At 41.6% G+C, this 13,176-nt stretch overlaps 1 protein-coding gene across 1 annotated transcript in view; it reads left to right on the top strand.

The window, feature by feature from the left end:
* LOC129966356 (mucin-2-like) overlaps positions 1-13,176 on the top strand; it is a 44,784-nt gene that overhangs the window by 22,549 nt on the left and 9,059 nt on the right. Inside the window, exons 13-14 of the mRNA XM_056080777.1 lie at positions 1,404-7,507; positions 7,667-9,355. Of these exons, the coding sequence (XP_055936752.1) occupies positions 1,404-7,507; positions 7,667-9,355 (7,793 nt within the window). The remainder of the gene's footprint in view (positions 1-1,403; positions 7,508-7,666; positions 9,356-13,176) is intronic.

The following is a 13,176-nucleotide window of genomic DNA, read 5'->3' as shown; positions in this document are numbered from 1 at the left end:
TGTCAATTTTTTTTCCAAAATTTTTTCCTGATTATCGATTATATAGGAACCATTTAGTTCCTCAAATTCAGATTGAAAGAAAAGTATATGAACTTTCCAATGACCCTGCTTTTTCCGACAAATATTAATCTTAAAAATAATTTACAGATCTGAAATTTTATATATAAGTATAGATCTGAAATTTTCAGGGGCCATTCAATGCAATATAACTTACTTTAATGAGAAAACAAAACTTTTGCATACATATTCTTAAAAAAATTAAAGTTACTTTTCAATACCTTGCAGTTTTTAATTCCTAATCAAATTAAATTATTCTCAGGTCTAATGGCTTATGTTATAGAAATTTTTTATACTTATGATTGTTCTATTTCAACCATTTCCATTTTCTTTCTTACTACCAAATGAAATTGATGCTTCAATCAATATTATTTCTCTTCCCTATTATCGATCCGATATCCATAAATAAATATATTGGCACGTTTTGGATAGTCTACACAACAATTGAATATAATAAAAATGATGACATGTAAATCACACAAAAAGTTTATAAAACAAACAGGCAAACTTTAAGGATATGTCAAGCATATAAAAATAATTTCGTTTTGGATTACCGCGTGAGATTGGAAAGGAAAAAGGGGTCACCCCCAAAGGGTTTTATTTTGTCAGTGAAGTAAGTAAAAGGAAAAACCCAAGTGAGCTGTACGAAGCAGATTTAATAGAATATATATTTGCAATAGCATAAAAATCCAGATTTCATTAAGTCTGTATTTATTCAGAAGAAAATCCCTTGATCACTTTATTTAAATCCAACAACATTTTGCTGCTGATACGGTGGAATAATTACCGGTACCGCTCTAATTTGGAAAGAATAACATGTAATGTCGTTATTGAGCTAAGCGAGTTATATAGAATATAAAAACATACTTTTAGAGTAAAATTAATCTATAATCGTCTGAATACCTCAAAGATACGAAAGATTAAGGTCCAATGGTACAATCCAATCTTCAGTAAAAATGAATATTTCTATGGGTGGAGTGTATTCAATAAGGTTAAACTCACAAAAAATAAAAATATCATATTCAAATAGAGTTGAAAATGAATTGTTAATAGTGTTAGAGTCTGAAAAGAATGAAAGCAAAAGTATAAATTAATTTTCGTTAACCTTTAAAATACCAATGCTACATGTAAAAACCGAAGTCGAGAAGAATGTTTAAATAAAAGACACAACGAAATCTCAACGGTAAAATACGCGTTTCCATATTAGATAGAAATAAATCAATAAAGACAGATGGCAAATAACACAGCGTCTAGTAATGTCATAAATATAAGTGTGAAAAATATTCATTGAAGAAAGTTGGAAATAAGAATTTAAAAAACTAAAATTTCCTTTTCTCTCAAAACAGGAAGTACACTTATTTTACAACATCAAATGAAGAAACAGCAACCACTTTAATGAACAAAGAGAAAACAACTACAAATAGAGAAACAGAAATGACATTCACACCTAGACTTGGAAAAACCGATAAAATTACCAGCACAACACCAAATATGGAGCAACAAAAGACAAAACCACCGAAAGCACAAGGAATAAATACCCCAGGAACCGGAGCTGACATTACAATCACACCTAGAAATAAAGCGACCAGTACAACGCCGTCATTCAGTGTGGGAACACCAGTAGGAGGAACGACACCGAAAGGAGGAGTTGGACAGACTACGCCAGGCACAGGAACTCAATTCACTTTGACACCAGGAACCGGAGCAACAGGTTCAACGCCGTCATTCAGTGTGGGAACACCAGTAGGAGGAACGACACCGAAAGGAGGAGTTGGACAGACTACGCCAGGCACAGGAACTCAATTCACTTTGACACCAGGAACCGGAGCAACCAGTTCAACGCCGTCATTCAGTGTGGGAACACCAGTAGGAGGAACGACACCGAAAGGAGGAGTTGGACAGACTACGCCAGGCACAGGAACTCAATTCACTTTGACACCAGGAACCGGAGCAACAGGTTCAACGCCGTCATTCAGTGTGGGAACACCAGTAGGAGGAACGACACCGAAAGGAGGAGTTGGACAGACTACGCCAGGCACAGGAACTCAATTCACTTTGACACCAGGAACCGGAGCAACAGGTTCAACGCCGTCATTCAGTGTGGGAACACCAGTAGGAGGAACGACACCGAAAGGAGGAGTTGGACAGACTACGCCAGGCACAGGAACTCAATTCACTTTGACACCAGGAACCGGAGCAACAGGTTCAACGCCGTCATTCAGTGTGGGAACACCAGTAGGAGGAACGACACCGAAAGGAGGAGTTGGACAGACTACGCCAGGCACAGGAACTCAATTCACTTTGACACCAGGAACCGGAGCAACAGGTTCAACGCCGTCATTCAGTGTGGGAACACCAGTAGGAGGAACGACACCGAAAGGAGGAGTTGGACAGACTACGCCAGGCACAGGAACTCAATTCACTTTGACACCAGGAACCGGAGCAACAGGTTCAACGCCGTCATTCAGTGTGGGAACACCAGTAGGAGGAACGACACCGAAAGGAGGAGTTGGACAGACTACGCCAGGCACAGGAACTCAATTCACTTTGACACCAGGAACCGGAGCAACAGGTTCAACGCCGTCATTCAGTGTGGGAACACCAGTAGGAGGAACGACACCGAAAGGAGGAGTTGGACAGACTACGCCAGGCACAGGAACTCAATTCACTTTGACACCAGGAACCGGAGCAACAGGTTCAACGCCGTCATTCAGTGTGGGAACACCAGTAGGAGGAACGACACCGAAAGGAGGAGTTGGACAGACTACGCCAGGCACAGGAACTCAATTCACTTTGACACCAGGAACCGGAGCAACAGGTTCAACGCCGTCATTCAGTGTGGGAACACCAGTAGGAGGAACGACACCGAAAGGAGGAGTTGGACAGACTACGCCAGGCACAGGAACTCAATTCACTTTGACACCAGGAACCGGAGCAACAGGTTCAACGCCGTCATTCAGTGTGGGAACACCAGTAGGAGGAACGACACCGAAAGGAGGAGTTGGACAGACTACGCCAGGCACAGGAACTCAATTCACTTTGACACCAGGAACCGGAGCAACAGGTTCAACGCCGTCATTCAGTGTGGGAACACCAGTAGGAGGAACGACACCGAAAGGAGGAGTTGGACAGACTACGCCAGGCACAGGAACTCAATTCACTTTGACACCAGGAACCGGAGCAACAGGTTCAACGCCGTCATTCAGTGTGGGAACACCAGTAGGAGGAACGACACCGAAAGGAGGAGTTGGACAGACTACGCCAGGCACAGGAACTCAATTCACTTTGACACCAGGAACCGGAGCAACAGGTTCAACGCCGTCATTCAGTGTGGGAACACCAGTAGGAGGAACGACACCGAAAGGAGGAGTTGGACAGACTACGCCAGGCACAGGAACTCAATTCACTTTGACACCAGGAACCGGAGCAACAGGTTCAACGCCGTCATTCAGTGTGGGAACACCAGTAGGAGGAACGACACCGAAAGGAGGAGTTGGACAGACTACGCCAGGCACAGGAACTCAATTCACTTTGACACCAGGAACCGGAGCAACAGGTTCAACGCCGTCATTCAGTGTGGGAACACCAGTAGGAGGAACGACACCGAAAGGAGGAGTTGGACAGACTACGCCAGGCACAGGAACTCAATTCACTTTGACACCAGGAACCGGAGCAACAGGTTCAACGCCGTCATTCAGTGTGGGAACACCAGTAGGAGGAACGACACCGAAAGGAGGAGTTGGACAGACTACGCCAGGCACAGGAACTCAATTCACTTTGACACCAGGAACCGGAGCAACAGGTTCAACGCCGTCATTCAGTGTGGGAACACCAGTAGGAGGAACGACACCGAAAGGAGGAGTTGGACAGACTACGCCAGGCACAGGAACTCAATTCACTTTGACACCAGGAACCGGAGCAACAGGTTCAACGCCGTCATTCAGTGTGGGAACACCAGTAGGAGGAACGACACCGAAAGGAGGAGTTGGACAGACTACGCCAGGCACAGGAACTCAATTCACTTTGACACCAGGAACCGGAGCAACAGGTTCAACGCCGTCATTCAGTGTGGGAACACCAGTAGGAGGAACGACACCGAAAGGAGGAGTTGGACAGACTACGCCAGGCACAGGAACTCAATTCACTTTGACACCAGGAACCGGAGCAACAGGTTCAACGCCGTCATTCAGTGTGGGAACACCAGTAGGAGGAACGACACCGAAAGGAGGAGTTGGACAGACTACGCCAGGCACAGGAACTCAATTCACTTTGACACCAGGAACCGGAGCAACAGGTTCAACGCCGTCATTCAGTGTGGGAACACCAGTAGGAGGAACGACACCGAAAGGAGGAGTTGGACAGACTACGCCAGGCACAGGAACTCAATTCACTTTGACACCAGGAACCGGAGCAACAGGTTCAACGCCGTCATTCAGTGTGGGAACACCAGTAGGAGGAACGACACCGAAAGGAGGAGTTGGACAGACTACGCCAGGCACAGGAACTCAATTCACTTTGACACCAGGAACCGGAGCAACAGGTTCAACGCCGTCATTCAGTGTGGGAACACCAGTAGGAGGAACGACACCGAAAGGAGGAGTTGGACAGACTACGCCAGGCACAGGAACTCAATTCACTTTGACACCAGGAACCGGAGCAACAGGTTCAACGCCGTCATTCAGTGTGGGAACCCCAGTAGGAGGAACGACACCGAAAGGAGGAGTTGGACAGACTACGCCAGGCACAGGAACTCAATTCACTTTGACACCAGGAACCGGAGCAACAGGTTCAACGCCGTCATTCAGTGTGGGAACCCCAGTAGGAGGAACGACACCGAAAGGAGGAGTTGGACAGACTACGCCAGGCACAGGAACTCAATTCACTTTGACACCAGGAACCGGAGCAACAGGTTCAACGCCGTCATTCAGTGTGGGAACACCAGTAGGAGGAACGACACCGAAAGGAGGAGTTGGACAGACTACGCCAGGCACAGGAACTCAATTCACTTTGACACCAGGAACCGGAGCAACAGGTTCAACGCCGTCATTCAGTGTGGGAACCCCAGTAGGAGGAACGACACCGAAAGGAGGAGTTGGACAGACTACGCCAGGCACAGGAACTCAATTCACTTTGACACCAGGAACCGGAGCAACAGGTTCAACGCCGTCATTCAGTGTGGGAACACCAGTAGGAGGAACGACACCGAAAGGAGGAGTTGGACAGACTACGCCAGGCACAGGAACTCAATTCACTTTGACACCAGGAACCGGAGCAACAGGTTCAACGCCGTCATTCAGTGTGGGAACCCCAGTAGGAGGAACGACACCGAAAGGAGGAGTTGGACAGACTACGCCAGGCACAGGAACTCAATTCACTTTGACACCAGGAACCGGAGCAACAGGTTCAACGCCGTCATTCAGTGTGGGAACACCAGTAGGAGGAACGACACCGAAAGGAGGAGTTGGACAGACTACGCCAGGCACAGGAACTCAATTCACTTTGACACCAGGAACCGGAGCAACAGGTTCAACGCCGTCATTCAGTGTGGGAACACCAGTAGGAGGAACGACACCGAAAGGAGGAGTTGGACAGACTACGCCAGGCACAGGAACTCAATTCACTTTGACACCAGGAACCGGAGCAACAGGTTCAACGCCGTCATTCAGTGTGGGAACACCAGTAGGAGGAACGACACCGAAAGGAGGAGTTGGACAGACTACGCCAGGCACAGGAACTCAATTCACTTTGACACCAGGAACCGGAGCAACAGGTTCAACGCCGTCATTCAGTGTGGGAACACCAGTAGGAGGAACGACACCGAAAGGAGGAGTTGGACAGACTACGCCAGGCACAGGAACTGAATTCACTTTGACACCAGGAACCGGAGCAACAGGTTCAACGCCGTCATTCAGTGTGGGAACACCAGTAGGAGGAACGACACCGAAAGGAGGAGTTGGACAGACTACGCCAGGCACAGGAACTCAATTCACTTTGACACCAGGAACCGGAGCAACAGGTTCAACGCCGTCATTCAGTGTGGGAACACCAGTAGGAGGAACGACACCGAAAGGAGGAGTTGGACAGACTACGCCAGGCACAGGAACTCAATTCACTTTGACACCAGGAACCGGAGCAACAGGTTCAACGCCGTCATTCAGTGTGGGAACACCAGTAGGAGGAACGACACCGAAAGGAGGAGTTGGACAGACTACGCCAGGCACAGGAACTCAATTCACTTTGACACCAGGAACCGGAGCAACAGGTTCAACGCCGTCATTCAGTGTGGGAACCCCAGTAGGAGGAACGACACCGAAAGGAGGAGTTGGACAGACTACGCTAGGCACAGGAACTCAATTCACTTTGACACCAGGAACCGGAGCAACAGGTTCAACGCCGTCATTCAGTGTGGGAACCCCAGTAGGAGGAACGACACCGAAAGGAGGAGTTGGACAGACTACGCCAGGCACAGGAACTCAATTCACTTTGACACCAGGAACCGGAGCAACAGGTTCAACGCCGTCATTCAGTGTGGGAACACCAGTAGGAGGAACGACACCGAAAGGAGGAGTTGGACAGACTACGCCAGGCACAGGAACTCAATTCACTTTGACACCAGGAACCGGAGCAACAGGTTCAACGCCGTCATTCAGTGTGGGAACCCCAGTAGGAGGAACGACACCGAAAGGAGGAGTTGGACAGACTACGCCAGGCACAGGAACTCAATTCACTTTGACACCAGGAACCGGAGCAACAGGTTCAACGCCGTCATTCAGTGTGGGAACACCAGTAGGAGGAACGACACCGAAAGGAGGAGTTGGACAGACTACGCCAGGCACAGGAACTCAATTCACTTTGACACCAGGAACCGGAGCAACAGGTTCAACGCCGTCATTCAGTGTGGGAACACCAGTAGGAGGAACGACACCGAAAGGAGGAGTTGGACAGACTACGCCAGGCACAGGAACTCAATTCACTTTGACACCAGGAACCGGAGCAACAGGTTCAACGCCGTCATTCAGTGTGGGAACACCAGTAGGAGGAACGACACCGAAAGGAGGAGTTGGACAGACTACGCCAGGCACAGGAACTCAATTCACTTTGACACCAGGAACCGGAGCAACAGGTTCAACGCCGTCATTCAGTGTGGGAACACCAGTAGGAGGAACGACACCGAAAGGAGGAGTTGGACAGACTACGCCAGGCACAGGAACTCAATTCACTTTGACACCAGGAACCGGAGCAACAGGTTCAACGCCGTCATTCAGTGTGGGAACACCAGTAGGAGGAACGACACCGAAAGGAGGAGTTGGACAGACTACGCCAGGCACAGGAACTCAATTTACTTTGACACCAGGAACCGGAAAAACCACTCGAGGAACTGGTATTCAGTTTGCTGTTACCCCTGGAACCGGCTCAACGCCATCATTCGTGTTCGGAACACCAGCAGAAGGTTCTTCTACTCCTTCGAATTCGTATGAATTCCATGTGAAGATCAAGCATAACCCTGATGGAAAGGAATATTTGAAAATTTATATTCCTGGAACAAACTTTAATAAGAATTTTTATATATCATTTGAATATTTGCAATATTATTTGTTTAAATTAACAGGTTATTATCCGAAAATAACACGGTTACCCAATGGTGAAATAAATCTTACAGTTTACACTCCTAAAGGTTTTGAATTAAACTTAATTCCAGGAACCGGAGAATCTAAATCTACACCATCTATTAGCACTGTAAGGCCATTAAAAGATTGCTCCATTCATTCAAAATCATACGGATATCATGTGAAGAGAGAGCATACCTCTGATAGTAAAGAGTACTTGATTTTTCATATTCCTGGTTCTAACTTTTACAGACAGATTGATATGTCATTTAATGAAATGAAATATTACTTAACAAAAATTACCGGTTGTGAACCAAAAATAACTAGATTACCGAATGGTGAATTCAATCTTATTATTTACACTCCGAAAGGATTTAAATTTACCTTACCACCAGGAACGAAAGAAACTTTCCCACCAGGAACCAGTACACCACTAACATTGAATGTTGGTACTTCGAAGGAAGGATTATCTACTCCGTCTAATGCCTTTGAATTCCGCGTGAAAACTGGACATTATTCAAATGGTAAAGAATATATTATTATTTACATCCCTGGAACGAATATTCATAAACAATTTAGCATTTCTTTTGATGATTTAATACGATTTTTAATAGAATTCACCGGTCAGCAGCCTGAATTGATTAGATTACCTAATGGTGATATAAGAATTGTTATTGAACGAAGGCGAATTCCTTTATATATACGAGGACCAAATGGGGAATTAATACGAATCATTGAAGAAATGCCTGGATTTACCCCTGGTTACATTACTGGTCCTAATAAGGATATTATTCAGTTCCTTGTACCTATTAGTAACCAAACACAGACAGTTAAAGGACCACATGGACAAAATATAGAACTCGTAACAGCAAATTCACAAAATACACCAGGTGTAGTTACTAATTCCGAAGGCCATATAATTAGAGTAATTTTGCCTTATTTCTTTACGAAAAGCAATATGACAAAACCCCCTATGCCAGTTACTGTTGAAGGCCCTCATGGAGAACAAATTTTAATTATTCGAGAGCATCCAGGTGTTACTCCAGGCGTGGTCACACATAACGGTAGAATTCTTCGTATTATTATACCTAAATTCTCAGGCGAGGCACCGACGTATGTAACAGGACCACATGGAGAAATAATTTATATTATACCAGGTCAGAATGATACAACTCCTGGTGCAGTCACTCGCACTGATGGTCAACTTCTATATATCATTTTGCCACAAGGATTTTCATATCCTTCTTCAACTCCAGGATTAGTAGGACCTAATATAGGCTTAGTCAACCCAGGTACAACAAATCCGCCGTCTGCTCAAATCGGAAATCCAACTATAGATATCGATACTGAATTTCCCGACTTCAATGGAACAGAAACAAATGGTACTAAAGGAACAGGAATAGAATTCATAGGGGGTTATAATCAATATGGACCGATACCACAAAATTACTCAACACCTCATCCAACGTTTTTATTTAATACTGACTTCCAGCCGCAAATGCAATTACCCCAAAATTACACTTTACCGCCACAATTCCAAAATATCGCATTTGAAATATTTGGTAATCCAGAGTATAATAACAGTAGTCCCTTGCTGACGCTAAAACAATTTGATAATATATTTGCAGTATTGTTGAAAAATGGTAGTCCTAGAGTGAAACAGCTTATAAAGGTAATACTGAAAGCAAGAGGTAATAAACCAAAATCATTCAACTTGCGCATATTCGTTGAAGAATTGTCTAGAATTTTTGCTGACATGCGATATGAAAACAAATATTTCAACTATTCCGAATTATTCATTGAACTTATGTTCGAAACTTTAATGGCAGCTCTAGAAATAATAAGAAACACTGCGGCTCTCTGTATCCAAAAAATAATAATTAATTCTGTTCCTCAAGTTAATATTTCTGATTATATCAATGCATTTTTTGATATTCTTATTTAGTTCATATATATTTTCCCTAAAGGATTACGAATTTTAAGCCTTTGTCAATGACATTTGCTTTGTATCTATAATATATTATTTCTTTATGTGTTAAATATTGTGGAATAAAAAATATTAAAATTACATATTTGTGAATATTTATTTAATTTTAGAGTTCATTAAATCGCTTGCATTTTTGTAAGTAAATGAAATTCATTAATGTATGCGAAACTAAAAAAAGTTTTAAAAACAAATTTTCAACAGTTGATTAAAAAATATAAAACTTCTTTTTAAACAATTGAAAATTTGGAATTAAAAAAATATTAAAATTTGAGCATTATTAAGTACTAGCCGCCTTTGTGACTAGCTCGTCATCCAGGACTAATACTGTCTAAAATTTTCAATTAAATATTTATGTATTTTGGTCTTTTAATAGCTCCTTCAGCAAAATATTTTTAAGCTTCAAATTTTGATAATCACATAACTCGCATTATTATAGGAGCCATATGATATTTTGTTCATTCTATTTCTCTGATTTGCTGTCAGCTGCTGTACGATTTAAACTTCAATTTGAAATGAAAAAAATAAAATTTCAATAAATACAAAATAAAAATATTTTTGCTGAAACCAAATATATTTTTTTTTTAAATATGACTGCAAAAAATCGAATCCTTCAGGATTCATAGAATATTTTTATATACTATAAATCCTACGATGAAATACGGAGTTATTGAATAAAAAATTTTCAGATTCGTCATAAAATACAGATTTGCTGTCAAAAAGATTTCAATGTGGTGAATAATATTTTATTTCATCCATAAATGTACTTCTAAAAATAAAGTATAAATTTTATACAGTTCTTCCTTTCTATAAATCATTTTCAGTAAAATTATATTGGCAATCTGACGCTTCAATTTGCTGCGATCAAGCCTGACTGAGTTATAAAACTTTAAATATCATTATTTCAAACAATCAACATTATTTTAGACTAAAGGTCTTGGGTAAAGTCCAAGCGTTGATTGGCGTTTATATACGGGGTGCTGCCGAATTCGACCGACAAATTCAGAAGGGTGATGATAGGCATCAAGAGGATAAAGAATCACCATACAACATGGGGTCTCAAACGTCGTTTAGGGGGTGAAAATCGCAAAAATATAGAGAGTCGGCAAACTTTTGGAAACTGTAAAAAATTAATAAAAAAATAACAAATGGTGTTTCAACTATGAATTTTTTTTAAGTGAAAGCACATTCTTAAAGGTAATTTTTCATGTAAGTAAATGCTGATTTGGTGAACCAGGGAGTCGTAAACTATTGAAAACGAAAAAGTAGTTTATAACCCTTATCTGCAAAAATATTAAGACTTTAAGAAAAATAAAAGCTTGAAAATATAAGGAATTTTATACTCTTTAATTTAATGTAAGTCTGTAGTGTGAAAACTGGGGAGGATTTAAGATATTCAAGAAAAACTAAAATGTTTGCCAGGAAACATCGCTGCAACATCGGCACCAATGTTTACAGAAGGTATCGAAAAATTCTGAAGAGTAATAGTAGGCATCAAGGAGATAAGAATTTTCAAAGAAATATAAAGTCGCAAACGACGGTGAAATTTATTTGCTGGAATACAAATACAGCATACATTTACAGCACAGACATTTTAACATAAGAAAGGAGACGATGAGAAACTTTTATAAAAATTGCTCAGTGTTGCGGCCGCGAAGGTCATTACACAACCGACACCGACGTTTAAAGGATCACCGGACGCGCTCAAACATACCAGATGTGCTTGCGAATTCTCCAGCAGCTACGACGATGCGTGCTACGAGATCTTTCAATGTATCCAAAGGTGTCTGATAAACAAGAGATTTCATATGGCCCCAGAAGAAATCCAAGGGATTGAGGTCTGGGGAACATGAGGCCAATCAACAGGTCCGCTAAGCTCTATCGATGTCGCAGGATATGTATCATCTAGGTAGTTACGCACAGAATTCAAAAAATGCGCTGCTGCACCAACATGCATTAACCACACGTTCTGGTGTGTAATGGCCGGTATTTCCTGCAGTAAATCCGGAAGGACGTGCTTCAAGAAAACAAGGTACTTTGCGCTACTGAGGCGTTCGGGCCCTGCACTTGGCCTTGTTATTTTGAAGGATCCGGTTTCCAGCAACCGCCTATTAATATTTGCAAAGGCCCTATGGTGTGGACAACGCCTGCTTGGATATTGGTATTGGTATATTCTTTTTACTAGCCGTCCATTACCATCCGCTCGGTCGTAAATTAAATGCATATCCGCATATTCGTCATTGGTGAAATCTGATATGTTGTTTGCGAATGAAACTTATCGACAATCAGTTCTGCACTGCTCTTTAATGAATACAAGCTGTTTTTATATTCCTCGAACGCATGGAAAATTTAGATACGAGAAAGCTTCTTCTTCTCGACTACCTTATTCCAAATCCTTGCATTCTTAGGGCCATTCTCTTCGCCAGGCTAATTGTCTCGTCGATGTCTGTTTTTGCGATTTTCACAGAATAAACGTCTCCTGCGACCCTATGTTTTATGAAAATTTTTCATCTCCTTAATGCCTACTATCACTTCTCTAAATTTACTTTTCGAATTTGGCAAAACCTTCTGTAAACATCGGTACCGATGTTGCAGCGATGTTTCCTGGCAAACATTTTAGTTTTTCTTGAATATCTTAAAACCTCCTCAGTTTTCATACTACAGACTTATATGAAATTAAAGAGCATAAAATTCCTTATATTTCCAAGCTTTTATTTTTCTTAAAGTTTTAATATATTTGCAGATAAGGGTTCTAAACTTTTCGTTTTCTACTTTTTCTTTTTAAATAATTTACGACCCCCTGGTTCATCAAATCGGCATGTTACTTACATGAAAAATAGCCTTTAAGAATGTGCTTTCACTTTTAAAAAATTCATAGTTGAAACACCTTTTGTTATTTTTTTATTAATTTTTTACAGTTTCCAAAAGTTCGCCGACTCCTTATATTTTTGAGATTATTACCCCCTAAACGTCGTTTGGGACCCCATGTTGCATGGTGATTCTTTATCCTCTTGATGCCTCCTATCACCCTTCTGAATGTGTCGGTCGAATTCGGCAACACCCGGTATATATATTCAGATGGTCGATCGGGAGGTCTAAAATCTCGTGTTTTTGTAGAATAGAGATATTTAAATTTTCATCATTCAATGAGTTTTAATTGCAAAAGAGTGGAACTTTAAAAAAAAAATATTAGTCATATTATACAATACTTTAATAAATATGACTCGCAGACCGGAGAATATGTATAAAAATTTTAATTTCATAATTCATCGGAACATTTATTGATTCAAATTACATAAAATATAATTATTATTTCATTTAGAACATTTTTAAATATATATATGCCAATTAATAGTTTTAGAAATTAACTGTTGGGCTTTGATTAGAGTTCATATCTTTCATCCATTTAAACTATGTATGTCTTAAATAAAACTAAATTGTTGAATTAATAATATAGCTATTTTAAAACGTCACAGAAAACATTTTCACATACTCATTTTTTCATAGAAAATATCACACTTAAAATGT

The sequence above is a fragment of the Argiope bruennichi genome, chromosome 4 (assembly GCF_947563725.1).
Source record: "Argiope bruennichi chromosome 4, qqArgBrue1.1, whole genome shotgun sequence".
NCBI classification, from domain to species: domain Eukaryota; kingdom Metazoa; phylum Arthropoda; class Arachnida; order Araneae; family Araneidae; genus Argiope; species Argiope bruennichi.
The sequence above is the reverse complement of the archived record's forward strand: the minus strand, read 5'-3'. Positions and strand labels throughout refer to the sequence as shown.